Source organism: Crinia signifera, chromosome 6 (assembly GCF_055691185.1).
Source record: "Crinia signifera chromosome 6, ASM5569118v1, whole genome shotgun sequence".
Classification (NCBI taxonomy): domain Eukaryota; kingdom Metazoa; phylum Chordata; class Amphibia; order Anura; family Myobatrachidae; genus Crinia; species Crinia signifera.
The window spans coordinates 154,306,452-154,324,471 of record NC_139222.1 but is presented as its reverse complement, the minus strand read 5'-3'; the positions used below and the strand labels follow the sequence as shown (position 1 = coordinate 154,324,471).

The 18,020-nt window shown below is 46.8% G+C and overlaps 1 protein-coding gene across 1 annotated transcript in view; it reads left to right on the top strand.

Annotated features, from left to right (window-relative positions):
• Positions 1–5,321: 5,321 nt before the first annotated feature.
• Positions 5,322–18,020, top strand: part of AHCY (adenosylhomocysteinase) — a 32,006-nt gene continuing 19,307 nt past the window's right edge. The window contains exon 1 of the mRNA XM_083147694.1: positions 5,322–5,476. Coding sequence (XP_083003820.1) covers positions 5,449–5,476 — 28 coding nt within the window. The 5' untranslated portion in view covers positions 5,322–5,448. The remainder of the gene's footprint in view (positions 5,477–18,020) is intronic.

Here is an 18,020-nt window from a genome sequence, read left to right as displayed (position 1 = left end):
GGCGAAAAGTGCACGTTGAATAGGATGATTCACTTTCTGACCCAAAAAATCACCTTCCAACGTGAAAGTAGCACAAATTTGCAGTGAAACAGGGCGAATTATCCTCATTGAATACTGCCCAATGACTTTGATCATGGTACTGTGATAGGCTGCCACCTATCAAATAACACGGTTTGTGAAATTTCAACATTGCTGGATATTCCACAGTCAACTGTAAGTGATATTACTAGAAAGTAGAAGCATTTAGGAACAACAGCAACTCAGCACCGAAGCAAAGGACCATGTAATATCACAAAGCGGGGTTTCTGCTATGTTGCTTGGTGCGTAAAAGTCACCAACACTCTGCTGATTCCATACCTGTAGAGTTAAGAAGTTCCACAGGATTAATATAGGCACAAAAACTGTGTAGCAGAAGCTTAATGGATGGGGTTCTATGGCTGAGCAGCTGCATGCAAGACTCACATCACCAAGTCCAAGCATTGGTAAAGCACAAGGACACTGTGGAGCAGTCAAAACATGTCCTGTGGAGTGACGAATCATCTTTCTCTGGCAATCAGATGGGTGAGTCTGGGTTTGGTGGATGCTAGGAGAACATAACCTGCATTACTGTATTACGCCAACTGTGAAGTTTGGTGGAGGAGGCAATGGCGTAACGGGATACGGTCGTATTGTGGACCCGACTTAGGTCGACAGTCATTAAGTCGACATGGTTCTAGGTCGACATGGATGAAGGTCGACAGGTGTCTAGGTCGACATGGGCAACATGGTTTTAGGTCAAGAAATGCGTTAGGTCGACATGGGTTAGGTAGACAGTTCGTGAGGTCGACATCAGTTTTTTTCACTGTTTTTTGAGCCGACATGTGCTGACAGGTGGTATTTCATGCCCTACCATCCACTAGGGCATGGTGGGAGAATAAAATAGTGCGCCGAGCACAGCGAGGCACCGTGCCCGAAGCATCGCATGTGAAGCGATGCGAGGGGTTGCGGTTGACTTCCAACTGTGTCGACATTCGGGTAAAAAAAACAGTGTAAAAACCATGTCCACCTCGCGATCTGTCAACCTAACCCATGTCGACCTTGCCCCATGTGGACCTAGACACCTGTCGACCTTCACCCATGTCGACCTAGTTGCCTGTCGACCCAATGGTGTCGACCTAATGACTGTCGATCTAAGTCGACAATACGATCCACACCCAGCGTAACCAGGGCTGCTATTAGAAAGTGTGGGACCAAGGACTGACAAAATAAGCAAGGCCCCCCTCCACTGCTGAATACCCTCGAGACCACTCCAGGGCCCGGGGCAGTTGCACCCCTAGCAACCCCCTGTTGGTGGCCCTTGGCGTAACTATAAAAAATGTGTCCCCCCACTGGAAAAGGATTCAGCCTAAACCACCTATGATACCTGCTCATTATCAGAGGACTCCACCCTCCCTCTATACTCTGCGGCTGCGGTCTGTCATATCTGCCCCTATTTTCAGGGTTTGGGCTAGGCCCCTTATTTCCAGTAAAGGGCAATCCCAATGTTTAGCATACCAAGATATTCTCGGGGAGTGCTGGGTGTGTCCCCAAAATAACAAAAAACGGGTTGCTTTGCTAAACCACACTAACCCCTCCCAAAGCAAGCCCTGATTCACTAATGGCCAAAGCTGGGACATATGAATATAATCTAGAGCAGGAAATGGGAAGGGGGCAGGATAGAAACTTTTAAATATATCAAGGGTTTTAAATTGGTCCAGGAGGGAAACTTTAAAAAAAGAGGAGTATAAGGACACGGGAACATGCACTGAAATTGGTCAAAGATGGGGTTAAAGGAAATTTGGGTTTTGACCTGGGTAGATTCTGGAATCGACCCGGGATGCAGGCAGTGTGAATGGTCCCGTACCCGGGATTGGGGGGACAGGACTTTGAAAAAGCTGCTGATTGGAGCTTTCTTGGGCTCACAAATGCTGATGTCATCTTTCAGAGCCCTGGGGTCCATTTTTTAATGACATGCATATGTATTTGCAGGGATCAGTGTGAATGGGGCTGTCCCGGGATGATCCCAGGTCTTAGTGCAGTGTGAAAGGGTACATTCCTGGGTACATTCCCAGGAAGCGTCCAGGAACATATTCTGCGAGTGTGAAAGGGGTATTACTAATTACATATTAGTCTGTGAATTGGGCCCAAAATACAAATGGAAAATACACCACATTTTCCATTCGTATTTTGATGAAGCATGCACTGATCAGTTAGGTCCGTGCATGCTTCTATGTGTAGAAATGAAAAAAAAAAAAAATGGTGTGGGATCACCTCCATGAATATAACCAGCCTCAGGCTCTTTGACTCGGTGCTGGTTCCATAAATATAGGGGGGAAAAGACCTGGGATCCCCTGTATTTCTTTAACCAGCACTGTTTTTTTAGATTGGTCCTGGTGACAAAAAGAATAGGGGTCCCCCTTATTTTTTATAAAGGACCTGCTCTGCGAAGCGTGTGCCTGCTCAATCTAGCTGTGTGTGGGCTGACCAGTGCACCATATTTATACATGCTCTATTGGTGAATTGTTTGTACCTTGGCGCTTCGACTTCCCCAGCCCTTTTTATGGTAGACGGAGTTAAACTTCACAAGTATGAAAACCACACAGTATCCAGTATTCTCTACCTTTCTCAAAGGTAGAAGACTAACAAATATGGCATAGATGTGGATCTGAATTATGTTGCTGTTTTCAGCTACTGCCAATGAGCAACTGTACCGATAAGTATAACTTATATGGATCATTGTTCACTGGATCATTAAAGTATTTTTTTCTTGTGGATTTAAAAGGGTGTGCTGGCCTAGTCTGTCCATGGACGGGGTGAGACCTCTCTGTTGATTGATTTACCATATTGGATTTATCGTCCCTGCACCCTGCTGTTTGCTCTTGAGTAGTGTGCGTCTCCCATATACACCCTCCAGTGGTTTCCTATTTTTTTCATACCAATCACTTTTTTTAAGGGGGCGGCGAAGAATTGATGGAAGTTTTTAAAGTATTCTGACATACTGTGAGTGTCGACCCAATGCTTGTCCACCTAGTTTCTGTAGACCTAATGACCGTATCCCCGGGGTACCTGCCCACACCCTCCCTCTCACGCTGTTCGGATCGCGAACTGGGTGAGTTGCGGTTGCCCCTCCCCCTTGCGCCGTGTCGCACCTTTGCTCCCTTGAGCCACATCTTTTGGAAACATTTGGTGGTACGGAACACTGCCATCGTAAATAAAATGTTGAAGGTTGCAAACCTTTGCTATGCAATGTCCATACCTATCGGGCCGTAGCTACCACTACAAGTGCAATCCCTGCTGCTAGAGAGAAGACATGCCGCAGACATGCTGATGATAATGCAATCAGTTGGTGGCACAAGAAGGGAGGATGATATAGTGTGATGGCACTAGGGGCCTTATTCTAGTTCACTCTTTCTGACAAAATCCTTCTTAGATGGACAAAACCATGTGCACTGCAGGGGGGGGGGGGGCAGATGTAAAATGTGCAGAGAGAATTAGATTTTGATGAGGTTTTACTTCAAAGTGAGATCTATATTGCAGTGTAAAAATAAAGCAGTCAGTATTTACCCTGCACAGAAACAAAATAGCTCACCCAAATCAAATTCTCTCTGCACATTTTACATCTGCCCACCTGCAGTGCACATGGTTTTATCCATCTAAGAAGGATTTTGTCAGAAAGAGTGAACTAGAATAAGGCCCTATATTCCATCTCCCCTTCTAATGAATTTTTTGCGGGTTAAGGAATTTGGGGTTTATTCTGTTTGTTACGGTGGGACCGTATACGGGCGGATCTGGCTTTATTTTCATCTGTGCATGCGTAGCTTTCGCAATGCGCATGTGCGGCGACCTCACACCACTCACGGACGGGTCTCTCTGTGCGAAAAAACCTGTCCGCAAGAGTACGGTCATTGTGGGCGGCATGTGGGCTTATTTATGGGAGCGGCCCGAATAATGAGGAAAAATGGGTGTACACACAACCGCCTAGATCGGCGAACGCACCGTGCATTTTGGCTCAAAAACAGGCGGACGCCAAAGATAGCTCCAGACCACCCCTAGAGATACCGTATGAGAACGGACGCCTGGGTCTGCTAATTAACGCTGATTACTAATCAAACACAGACACCTGAACGTAATAAGCAATGCTGCAGGCTATTAAGTGAAAACCATTATTTCACTACATGCAAGCCACACACAGCCCTCAAACACATTGGAAGCATATCTTTCTACACTTCTCAACATGTAAAGGTTGGTTTAATTTTAGGTAATATTCATTCTAATACCTGGCTATATATGTCAAGGTAGTTATTTTATAACTAAAGAAAGTGTTTTTTTCTACTTTAAAAAGCAGGACACTCAATTCACAGGAGTCGACATGTGTCAACTTTTTCACTAACACAAACATACCAGTTTTTAATTATGGAAAAGACACATAAACCACATCTAAAAGCAACAATGATGTTTTTGGACTCAATTTCTACTTGCAATGTGGCGTACGCTCAGATATGTGAAGGTGTCCGTGGGTAAACGGACGAGATCCGTCCGTGCACTTTGGTGTACACTCTGATGTATGCCAGGTATCGGTGGCTAAGAGGGAGATCTGTCCGTACACGGTGGCGTACGCTCAAGTGTACGCCACTCCCCATTGTCGGTGTTTGTGACCGTCCGCGTGCGGTTGTTCTGTGGGTGGACTTTCGCTCACCGCGAGCGTATGTAAAACGTACGGTGTGACGGGCCGTATATATACGTTTCACCGACCTAACCAGAATAAGACCCAGTAGGAGGCAGCTTTTGCAGACTGACTCGCCCCATATGTTCCTTTTTTACAAACAGTTGGTAGCACTAACAGTAGTGTGATGTGTGGTCCTTATCCTGAACTAGAACTGAATGACTATGCAGTTATTATCTCAAACTAATGATAATAATCAGTCACTAATGCAGCGCAAGAATAGTTATGTGTAAACCAAATCCCTAAGGTGTAGTATCACTCCTGAAGCCTATGTACTTTCACATCCCGGATAACACCGCCATACTGATTATCAGCTCATATGGAAATAAAGGCTGCACACAGAGCCTGTGACACAGATAAATAATCATTAATAGCTGCTCAGTACACATTCATCACTATCTCCCGGCACTTTGCACTGACGCCCGGCCCAACGTCACCGGGTCTCAAAGTGCACAGCCCGTCAGGACTCATCACATAACAACCGAGAGGGCGGGTCTTAACCAGTAGCAGTATCCAACCGGGATAGGCTGCGAAAGTTATCATTCAAATTGGTTACACGCCCACATTATTAGTCAGATGACACGGACCACTCCCCCAGCGCTTCCTTATTTGGCTTAGAGCGGTCTATTCTTAAAGGGGACGCTGAGTAACACTCCTTCTTTCTCGCTGGTTCATCGGGCTACCGTACCTGCTCTCTGCTCCTCACCATGTCTGACAAGCTGTCCTACAAAGTTGGTAAGTGGTGATTCACTGGGTGGTGGGTATGTTTGTTAGACCGGGCATAGAACAACATAGACCTGCACGGCCGTTAAGCCCCGGGGATTTAGTACCAGCTGCATGTCATACATTACACTACGCCAAGGATCGCATCTATGCGTGTTCCATGCATGTGCTCTCCAGCAGCAGCAGCTGCAGCCAGCGTTCACGGACAGGCTGAAGAACTTGTACTAGAGCCACACACTGTTGCTATATCATTCTGGTGTAATGCACATAACCGCATTGCCACTGTAGCGTAGGACTCAATAATTATATTGGGCACTATCGAAGGTACTCCTAACGGCTTCTGCTGTGTGTGCAGATAGTCCCTTTCTTCTGACTTATGTTGAGTCGTTTTAACGGGGAATGTACAGCCGCCCCCCTGTTATCAAACAACCGATTATCTAATAATGGCCTGTGTTCCCGGTTTTATGTGGACAGCACGCTGCTGCACGCCCGGCTCAGCACACGCGCGATGATTCCAGGGAGTTGTAGTGTCTTTCCAATCCAAGTAATGCTAGTCAGTCACTTGTGAAACTGTATTTCCCAGCATGCTCCGGGGCCCGGCAGCTTACATGAGCTGGCACATGTTGTAACAGGAGCTGTCAGCAATCGCAGAGCAGATCTGCACTGAGCAGTGCTACTTCATTCACTACACGGGGCTGGGACTATTTTATGTAACGGTAGTAATAAAGGCCCCCTTGTGAGATTTTGTCAGATTTGACACAGTTCACATGGATTGGGATAATTTATCTGACAAAATCTTATGTGCCTGATGTGTAGGACCCAATGCACTATACCATGCTATTGGTTATAACCAAGAGATTGATCCTCCTGCACATAGGATAAATCTAGAGTCACTCAGGTCCAACTTGTTAGACAATAAGTTGAACAAAATTTTAGCGGGCTTAAGGTGCCCACACACTAGAACGATTTATTATTATTTTTTGCTGATTTCAAATATATTGTCCGATGATGTTACAATAATCAGCCGATATCGGTCCGATGCGCGCTCCCGTGGATCTTTTGCTAAATCTTCTGATCATTAGGCTGATTTGTCCTTAGGACAAGTCAGACCCAATTCTCCTGTGAGCCGCCCGGCAGCTCCTCGGGAGGCTCACATACAATTTGACACTTGATGGGCCATTTTTTACATGTGATTAATCGCTTGTGATGGGGAGCTGCATCGGGCGGTCATCATAATCTGAGGGACGCCGGGGTGTGCAGCGGGCGGTGAGTGCTTTCACTAGCGGGCAGCGAGTCCTGGCCGGGAATGCAGATATCATCATCATCAGCAGGACGGGCAGTGCAGTGGGCGGGCTTTAGATTTTTAAAATAACCTGTCAAATGACTGGCCGTTCTCTGATTGGCTGAGAGCTCTGCGGGACACCAGGGCATGCAGCGACTGCTTTCACTTTCAGCCAGAGAACGGTCAGTCATTTGACAGGTTATTTTAAAAATCGAATGCCCATCCCGCTGATGATATCTGCATTCATCGTCAGGTCAGGACTCTGCACACCCCGGTGTCCCGCAGATGAGGATGACCTCCCGCCCCACTGCTCCCCCGGTCAGGCATATAGGCATATATACAGGAAGGTCGGATGTGATCTTATGTGCTGACCGTCCGGTCCGATGCACACATCAGATGTCGCACACCTGCGATTTCACCGGTTATCGTCCCAAAATCGCATAGTGTATGGGGGACTTTGGTAAAGATGTGCGCTTGCCTGATATCTTTTGTACAGGATGGCTAATTTATGTGCGCATCTTAAGATCGCAGATCTTTCTAGTGTGTGGGCACCTTTTTTAAAAGGGACCTCCTGACCTCACAGGGGAGGAGAGGGGGTGGAGAGAGGAGGAGCAAGGTTGGAAGAAGGGTCCCAAACAGACCCTCGTGGGCTCGCTTCTCTCGCCACCTGGTTACTTAAGGCAACTAGTGGTGTCGTGGCTACCCACTGCCCTTGCTCCTCCCCTGGGCATGGCAGGTCCTTTAGCCCACTACAGTTTAGCATCTACCTTTTATGTAACGTCTTCTACTCTGGATCACTTTACAACACTACTACTTTCAGTGTTACCTAGACCCACACTTCTTGTTTTTGTTTCCAATGAAGGCAGGTATTCAATGCTTTCATGGGGGGAAGGCAGCGAATCCTGTGTAGGATTCTCTGCACATTCCCCCCAATTCTCCCTGTAGGGAGATTTGCTGCCCAGCCTCCTGTCTGCCCTATTCAACTCACCAGGGGCTCTCCGTCCCTGCGAGCGAATAGGGGGCGAACCAGGAGACCGGGCGGCAAATGACAGGGCGGGCGGTGATAGACAGGGCGGGAGTATGCACAGCGCTGAACTCCCTCCCGCCCTTGTTTAGCGCTCACCTCCTGGCTCTGCTCCACAGCGGGGGAAAGCTCCCCGGAGCCAGGAGGCACAGCATAGAAAATAGGACGGCGGGCGGCAAATGTGACAGGGCAGAGCGCGGGCGGCGAATGCCGCCGGGGAGCTGAGGGACGGCTGCAGGCAGGGAGATGGAAGCCTCCCTGCCTGCGCCAGACACTGTGTGGGGGACACAGGGAGAGCCCCCCAGAGCTGGCAGGGGGCTGTTTTCGGGAGTCGCTACACACTGGTCCCGATCGTGCATGTGTATTGATCGGGATCAGTGTGCAGTGAATATATGAATATAAATGAGCGGCACGCGGCTCGGCCCCCTGCTGGTGAATGTGTAAAAAAATAAATAAATAAAAAAATTAAAATATATTAATGTGCTGCAAGCACATGAATTAAAATAGCATGCCCCTTCACAGGAAAAAATTCTGATTTTGACTCCAAAATAAAAATAAAAAACGCTTTTATTTTCAAAGATCACATTCCAGTTCTCCAGAAAAAGATGAGGAATGTAAAAAGGAGAATCCGGGGAAAATCACTGGAGAAAGCAGTTCTCCACTTCAGCATTGAATAAACTCTCGGCGAATTCCACTAAAAACCCCATTGAAAACCACTGGCGAATCGTGGAGAATCAAAAAACAGAGAATCGCCAGACATTCGCTCTTCATTTGCAGAGAATTGTGTCCATTGAATAGGGCGAATTGTTTTTTCTGTGAGAAAATTCCCTGTAAACCTGGGGAACTGCCTGATTCCCCAGAAAATATGGCGAATCAGAGGCATTGAATACTGGCCGAACAATTACGTTTCTGTGTTATCACCCCATTGTGTTATGAACACACAATTTTGACACATTATGCTACACACTGATGCCTATTACATATTCTACCACACGCACCATAATGCCTCTTATATATTATTCCACATTGGTGCCGCTTACCTACATATGTTAAATACGCCACTACCATACCCCCACTATCCACGTCGGCGTGGAGTTTAATTTATATAGTGTGTTGAGCGCAGCAAGGCGAGCGGACACGCATTACTTCACATGCTGCGCTCGCCACACTATATAAATTAAACTCCGCACCGACGTGGATAGTGGGGGTAGGAAAAGGTCGGACGCGTACCGCCGCCGCTCGCCACGCTTCGGGTTGGCGTTGATAGTACGGGTGGCGTGGGGGTGCTTTTTAACATTGTAAGCACCTATTACGGTGCTTATCTTATAGGGGACACATTTAACATTGAAAACGCCCATTAAAATTGTATATGCCATTCGATGGTATACAATTTAAAATTGTATAACATCGGCTACCATCGTATGCCTTATGGTATGCGATGGGCGCTGTGCTAGGAAACAAGTACCAAAACCTAATACAGTGGTTTGTAAACTACAAATGGAGCCCCTGTCCTCTTTGCTCGGTGCCTGCCAGTATGCCCCCTCTGGTGAGCACCAGCGGACAGGGACACCATTAACCTGGGACGCACGTGCGTCTTAGAGTATCGGCATCTGGGCAGTGGGACCCTGCCTGTTTTCCGCTTCAGGGAGATGGGTTGGGGGGACACAGTGGGAGCTCCGTTGCCATGGGGCGCGTGCCCCCTGGCAGGAGCTGGCGGGGCCTGGCGTAAAAGATGAAGCCAGCTACATCTGTGTGCAATTTACAAATACCAGTCCATCAATCCAAACTGCCCAGTGTAAGTCTGTAACCACTGCCATATTTGGCAGAAAAGCTGACTGCATGCTGGCTCCACCAACTCGCCTGCCAGAAAGAAGGAAAAACATAACTTCACAATCTTTAAAAGCATAGCCCACTCTAGAGATGTTGGTCAATCACACTTGATCGCCCCATGCTATTTAGCCAGACGCACCTACACTTTTTTTCTGACCGATTTATCTTTTGAAAAGTCCGTGTGTATGCTCAATATAGTTTACATTGCACTTTCCCAAGCATTGTTAATGGACCCTACCCCCTTTGCCTATGCATCATGCCCAATGTTGACATTCTTATTAACAAGGCATGTTGTCAGTGGGGGCCGGGTGATGTCACTGACTATATTTGTTACTGATATTGTTCATTGCTTATGCACACTATCTGTCACCTCTACCTATATTGATGGTAGATGCTGTCTTGTAGTGAGTACGGGGCTTTACACCAATGCTTAGCAATTTATTTTGCCTGCCAAATATATATTTCTTCTACGATCCCCATGGCAGCCAAGACCTTGGGATTTCATCCCTCTCCCTCTAGTTAGACAGGCTGTTTTTTCCTTAGGACCTCCCTCTGTTAGTATAAATCCCAGCTCCTCCCCATCCACCTTGTCTTTTTTTCCTGTCTCCTTTCGTTTAGTTAGAGAGGCAGAGCAGGTTTTTTTTTTTTCAGGGAGCTTACCTTTAGGTAGGGGCACTCTGGGGGACAGAGCAGCATGGGAGTGTGGACCTGCGGTCTCCTGCCCATGTGGAAGCGGCCGGGGATCGTGACCAGCATTGAGTCCCGGTTAGCATGGCGGTTGTCTTGGAGCTCCGGCAGGGGTAAGTCTCCTGTGATGCGGTACAAGCCGGCTATAGCGGCGGGCAGCGTGTTCGCGGCTTCCGGATGCGTGGTCGCGAACTACAGTACCCAGAAGTCAGAGCGTTACAGACGCGACTTCCGGGTACGGATTATAAACGCCTGTATGAACTACACTTCCCACAAGGCCGTGCGCGTGACGCACTTCCGGTGCGGGCGCCGCGGGAAGGAGCACAAGATACAGGCTATTTAAACCCTGTGTGTGCTTGTAGCAGCAGTATGCAGTTGCTGCTGGTGAGAGAGGTTGCTGCATCTGGTGTGATTTACTGCTGGATAAGGTGAGACTGACTGCTGCTGCAGTTAGTAGCTGGAGTATGGACTTTTGGACTTATTTAATGCAGTGTGTCTATTATAGGACTGCGTGTTTATTCTGCTAAAATGGATTTGCCTTCCCCCCCCAAGGACAGATAGTGCCCCTGTGAGGTAAGCTCCGGTATTACAGATAGGTAGGAAGATTTAATTTATTATTATGATAGTGATAGGCTTTTTTACTGTTTTGTAGTGTGCCTGCCAATCCGGTGGTTCCCAAGAAGAAAATAGCAAAAAAGAAAAATATTGATAAAAGCTGTATGGTCTGCGATAAAGTGTTCTCCGGACCTCAGACAAAATCTGTATGTGATAAATGTGATACTCAGCAGGTTTCTACTCCTGAGCAACCAAAAATCCTAAAGGATTTAATGGAATGGATGAAGAGTGCATTTGTTTCCAAAGAGGAATATTTGGGAACACAGAGTAAAAGATCTAGGGATCAGGCCGGGTTCGATGATAACGATGATGATGACGATGAGGAGGCTGCGTCAGGAGGAATTCCGGATGCAGACTATGTGCCCTCTGACGAATCTGGAGAGATTAAGGAGGAGACTAGGAGTTTCAGTTTTGAGAAAGTAGAAAGTGTTTTGAAGGCTATTTACAAAACTATGAACTATAAAGAGCCTGTGAGTACTGAAACAGGAGAGGACATTCTGTTCGAGGATAGGTCCAAAAAGAACCGACATTTTCCTATTCATAAAGTAATGAAGGATCTAATTACAAAGGAGTGGTCTAACCTGGACAAAAGGCAGGGTAAACTGTCTAGGATAGACAGGATGTATCCGGTTAAAGATGATGTGTTTTTGAGTTGGTGTTCCCTACCCAAGGTGGACGCGGCAGTGGCGGAGCTTACTTCCAGGACCACTCTCCCGCTTGAGGATGGGGCATCGTTTAAAGAACCCATGGACAGGAGAATGGAGGGAGCTTTAAAAAAGCTTCATTTCTCATCTGCAGTGTCGCTTAAAGCAGGAGTTTCGGCTGCATCAGTTGCTAGAGCACTGAGACTGTGGGGAACCGAATTACATTCAGATATAGAGGAGAGAATCTCCAAGCAATATCTGTTAAAAAAATTGGAGACCATGCAGAAGGCAACCGAATTCCTCTGTGAGGCCTCACTAGACATCGTGTCTTTTGCAGCTAGGTCTATGGCGGCAGGCGTGACGGCGAGGAGAGCGCTCTGGCTGAGGTCATGGGCCGCCGACGCTAACTCAAAGAATAGGCTGGTGGCTCTTCCTTTCGAAGGCTCTCATCTGTTCGGCACAAAGCTGGATGCGTTGATCCATAGGCTGACGGGAGGAAAATCCCTGAGGCTCCCTCAGGATAAAAGGAACAAGTTTCCATATCCAACTTCGTCCAGACAACAGTACAGAGAGGCCAAGGCCTACAGGCCGGGAAGACCTTATGGGCAAAGGGGCTCCTTTCCATTGTCAAGACAATCCTTTCGGCAGTCTGCTAGGAGAGGAGGCCGGCAATGACAGCCACAGAATACCAGAGGTGGGAGCGCGGCTACTGGCCTTTGCCAACCTCTGGAAAAGTCTAGTACAAGACAAATGGGTGATAGACATTGTAGAAAGGGGTTATGCGTTAGAGTTCCTAAGACGACCCACAAAAGATGTTTTTTGGGAATCCAGGAAGCCCAAGACACCGTTGGAAAGGATGGAGCTAAGAAAGCTGCTAAAGCAACTGAAGGAGATAAAGGCGGTGGAGCCAGTTCCAGTCCAACAAGAAAAGAAGGGCTTTTATTCAAATATATTTTTGGTGAAAAAGAGCACGGGAAGCTTTCGAATTATTTTAGATCTAAAAAGATTGAACAGCTTTATAGACGTGAGAAGATTCAGGATGGAGACCCTGAAGACGATTCTGGCGGGGATAGAAGAAGGCGATTTTATGGTCTCGCTAGATCTAAAAGACGCGTATTACCATGTGCCAGTAAGGATCCAGGACAGAAGATTTCTGAGATTTTCTGTGATGAAAGAGCATCTACAATTCACGTGCCTGCCTTTTGGCCTAGCGACGTCCCCCCGAGTCTTTACGAAGGTTCTAGTCACAATAATTGCCGTCCTGAGAAGAAGGAAGATTCGTATTTGGCCTTACTTAGACGACTTGTTGATAGCGGCATCCTCGAAGAAGAAAGTAATGGAAGACCTGGGGCAGGTGATAGAGATGCTTCAAGACTTAGGATGGATAATAAACTTTCAGAAAAGCCAGTTAACACCAACAAGGTCGATTCAGTTTTTAGGGGTTCTGATAGACTCAGAAAGGTTCGAGACCCGCCTGTCAAGAGAAAGATGTCAGAAGATCAGAGATCTGGCAGAAGATGTTATGGGCAGGGAATCCTCACAGCTGAGGTTATGTCTGCAGCTTCTGGGCATGATGATGTCTTCCATCGGCACGATCCCATGGGCCCACTGGAGGTTAAGAAGGTTTCAGTGGGCGCTTCTTCCCTTCATAAAGAAAAAATGGCCCCTCACAAAGGCCGTCAGACTAGAGAAAGCAGTGAGAGACTCTCTGTTATGGTGGACGGATCAGGAGATGGAGAACAGGGCAGTTTCTCTAAGTCTTCCTCGTTTCGCGGTGTTAACTACGGATGCAAGCGCCTCAGGCTGGGGGGCCCATATGGAAGATCAGAAAATTCAAGGCTCTTGGTCGGAGAAAGAGAGCAAAAAATCTTCCAACTGGAGGGAGGCGGAAGCAGTTTGGAGAGCCTTAATAGGACTCGAGCACAGAGTCAGAAAAAAGCATATCAGAGTTTTTTCAGACCACATGACAGTGGTCTCGCACGTCAATCATCAGGGCGGCACCAGGAGTCGAGCTCTGATGGCGGTTATGTCGAATATCCTGATGTGGGCGGAGAAGAACGTTCTTTCCATTACGGCGATCCACGTGCCAGGCAAAGAAAACGTGTTGGCAGACTTCTTGAGCAGGAGCAAAATCCTTCCTGGCGAATGGGAGTTGAATGGGGAAGTGTTCCAGGAGATAGTCAAGTCTTTCGGGGTCCCGGATATAGACCTGATGGCTACGAATGCCAACAGAAAGGTGAAGAAATACTTCTCAAGGTACTCTCTACCCCAAACATCAGCGGTAGATGCCTTTTCGATTCCTTGGACATGTCGTCTGGGATACATCTTTCCTCCAGTCCCGTTGATCCACAGAGTGCTAAGAAAGATCGTGCAGGAGAGAGTGACGGCCATCATAGTTCTCCCCTTTTGGCCAAGAAGGTCTTGGTTCGCGACGGTGCTGAAGCTAGCTATACAGGAACCTCTGACTCTCCCGGTCATTCCAAACCTTCTATTTCAGGGGCCCGTAAACCATCCAAATCCAGGGATGTTATCTCTAAAGGCTTGGAAATTGAAAGGAAGTTACTGAGAGAAGAAGGCCTGTCAGAACAAGTTACCTCGTTGTTGCTAAAAGCTAGGAAAGAAGTGTCATCGCTGGCATACTACAGAGTGTGGCAGGCGTTCATCCGCTGGAAGGGCTCAGAAGAAAGAGTTGAACGAGCCTCCAACCCTGAAGTGCTTCAGTTTCTATTTAATGGCTATGCAGCTGGCTTGGCCTTATCGACATTGAAAGTACAAATCTCTGCTCTGAGTATATTACTTGACAGAAAACTGGCAGAAGAAAATCTCATAAAGAGGTTCTGCAACGCGGTTAAAAGAATTAGGCCCTCCGTAAGATCACTGGTTGCCCCATGGGACCTAAACTTGGTCTTGAATGCCCTTATGAGGGACCCGTTTGAGCCACTAACAGAGACTCCCTTGAAACTTCTTACTTGGAAGATAGTGTTTCTAGTTGCAGTCACTTCCGCTAGAAGGATCAGTGAACTTCAGGCGCTATATATTGAGGAGCCCTATCTGAAGATTTTCATTGATCGGGTAGTCTTAAGGACACACCCCGATTTCTTGCCGAAGGTTATCAGTTCATTCCATCTTAACCAAGAGATCACACTCCCGGCCTTTCATCCTGAACCAAAGGAGAAGGAGGAAGAGGAATGGCACACATTAGACTTGGTGAGAGGAATCACCATTTACCTAGACCGTCTTAAGGACATAAGAAAGTCGAAGAATTTGTTCATTATCCCAGAAGGGGTAAGAAAGGGTCTGTCACCCTCAAAACAGACAATCGCGAGGTGGATCAGAGAACTGATCGTATTCGTCTATCAGCAGGAAGACAAGGAAGTTCCTGGTATTATAAAGGCACACTCCACCAGGGCCATGGCAACCTCATGGGCAAGGAAGGCTCAAGCCTCGGTTAAGGATATCTGCGGTGCAGCAACTTGGTCATCCCTTCATACTTTTGCAAAGCATTATGCTCTTAATGTATCAAAATCTTGTTTTGGGGATCAAGTGCTCCAGAGTGTCCTTGAGGATTAAAATTATTTTTGGCATTGATATAGTTTCCCTCCCTTTGTTCTTGCTTTGGTATTATCCCAAGGTCTTGGCTGCCATGGGGATCGTAGAAGAAAACTGCGGATTATACTTACCGATAATTCCTTTTCTTCCTAGAGATCCCATGGCAGCCATTAGTTTTCCCCCCCTTGTGGTGTTTTTTCCAGGACGGAGTAAAGGAGACACTAAAAAGACAAGGTGGATGGGGAGGAGCTGGGATTTATACTAACAGAGGGAGGTCCTAAGGAAAAAACAGCCTGTCTAACTAGAGGGAGAGGGATGAAATCCCAAGGTCTTGGCTGCCATGGGATCTCTAGGAAGAAAAGGAATTATCGGTAAGTATAATCCGCAGTTTTTGCTATTGTTCTTCAGTAATATTGACACCTCTAGCATAGTGGTTTTTAGGTCACCTGGCTGAGCGCAGTGCTGTATAACTCACATTTCAAAGCTTCAGTTGTCCTAGAAAACATAAATTAATTGGGTCATGAGGACAGAGTTTAAGAACCACTGCTCTAGTGCAGCAGACTCCCTCTTGTGTATTTCTTATTATTATAATTTTTTTTTTTAATGTATATGCATGTACAGTGGCAGGTCCAGAGCAGGGGCTGCCGTACAGGTCACCATTCATAAATTAGAGCCACATCAAATGCCACCCCAAACTGATTCTCTGGCAGTTGGTGTGGTTCCCAGATTTGAGTTTTGAACTGTGCTGCCCTCCTCAAGAGCAGTGGTCAGGGAACTCTGTCCTCATTACCCAGCAGGTGCACAGGTGTACTAATTACTCAGACACATTTTATAAGGTCCGCAGGTGGAGTTAATTATTTCACTTGTGATTCTGTGTGGAGACCTGCACTGCGTGGGGTAATGAGGATCGAGTTCCCTGACCACTGCTCTAGAGCCTCTGCTGTAATACGCATTATGCACAGCCAGTAGACTGCAACATAAATTCCACTTACTATGTCTGGATCTATTCTATCTAACTCAGCATATTAATGTTTAATTAAATAAATAGCTCTTTAAAAAGACTAAGCTCTAGCATATTGTCCTGACAGCCCGAATATGTATGCCTCACGGCATTGCTGGTATTTCGGGATCCTTCTCTTCCCTGTCCAATAACCCCCCCCCTTTTTTTTTTTTTTTTTTTTTGCATCTGGCTCCACTTCTGTTGCCTGTGTTTGTACATGACTGGGACCTTTTGTACTGTTCTGCTATTGGTACCTTCAGTGGGTGTGTCTTCAGTCACTAGTTGGTATTGCTACCTCACAGTGCTGGGTCATTGGTTTAATTCCAACCATGCAATGACTTGTGACACTGGCTTATTATTGTGCTTGCTTGTGTTTTTTTTCCATTCACTATGCAATATCATATTGGTAGGCTTACAGGCGTAAGACAGTTGTGTTTTATGTATCTTCTACTACTCTACATGGTACATATCCAGTTGCTGATCCTAGGCCCATGCACACTAGACAATGTGGTCAATGAAAGTTATTTGTTATACCAGTGGTTCCCAAACTGTGTGCCGTGGCTCCCTGGGGTGCCTCGGGACACATGCAGGGGTGCCCTGGGTTGGCAGTCCAGGACCAACTCAAATTATTAATGGTTAATTATTTATAAGCAAAAGCAATGCTGGTGGCTGCCATTAATAAAATGTGTACAAACAGAAGCAAATCCTGTCCTACCACATACCTGACCCAAAGAATCACATATAAACCAAATCTTATAAATTTATTTTTGGCCTAGGGGTGCCGTGAAAAAATGTTGATACTCTAGGGTGCCGCGATTCAAAAAAGATTGGGAACCCCTGTGTTATACAATTACATAGAATTTGACGGCAGATAAGAACCATTTGGCCCATCTAGTCTGCCCCTTTTTTTTTTTCTTTTTTATCCTTCAGGTAATCTCAACCCTTTTTTATCCTTTATTTCTTTGTAAGGATATTCGGTACTTATGTATTATCTGGGCTCCCATGTTAAATGCACCCCATTTTTTCATACCCCTACTATCCAATTACGCATGGAGTTGATTTTATATAGTGTGGCGAGCGCAGCGAGCCACCATGCCCGAAGCGTGGCGAGCGGACGCGGTCTCATAAGAAAAACGGGAGCCCAGATATTACATAAGTACCGGATATTCATATGCCTATCCCAGTGGTTCCCAAACTTTTTAGAATCATGGCTCCCTATAGTATCAGAAATTTTGTCGTGGCACCCCTAGGTGATTTAGAAAAAATATTAAATGAAGTAAATTGTGTTTTTGTCATCCTTAGGGTCAGTTATGTGGTGTGTGACAGGATTTTCTTATGTTTGTCCACATATTTTATGATTGGGAGCCACCAGCACTAGTTTTGCCTATTACATTGACAATACATTTTTAATTGGTCCTTGACCACCAAGCCAGGGCACCCCTGCAAGTGTTCTGAGGCACCCCAGGGTGCCTAGGCACACAGTTTGGGAACCACTGGCCTATCCCAAGCATGTTTAAATTGTTCTGCTGCCTTAGGGGGAAATTTACTAAGATGTGTATTCTACTTCACATGTGATATTTTTTTAGCACCCTCTAGAACAGTGGAGGCCAACCTGTAGCTCTTGAGCCTCATGCGGCTCTCCCCCTTGTAAAGTGTGGCTCCTGCTGCCCACCGTCCGTCCCAGTCCCCCCTGCTGCCGGTTACTTGAATCCCTTCTCCTTCTGAGGGGAGGAGAGTGCGCATCACGTATCTCTCCTACCCCTTACTGTGCATCCTTGAGACTGGGCCATCTGCCAATTGGAGCTCGCGGGCCAGCAGCCAATCAGGAGCCGGCCAGCAAGCTTTGATTGGTGGACGGCCCAGTCACAGGGAAGTGAGGGGGAAGGAGACGCGCGGTGTGCTGTGCTCTCCTCCCCTCCGTGACA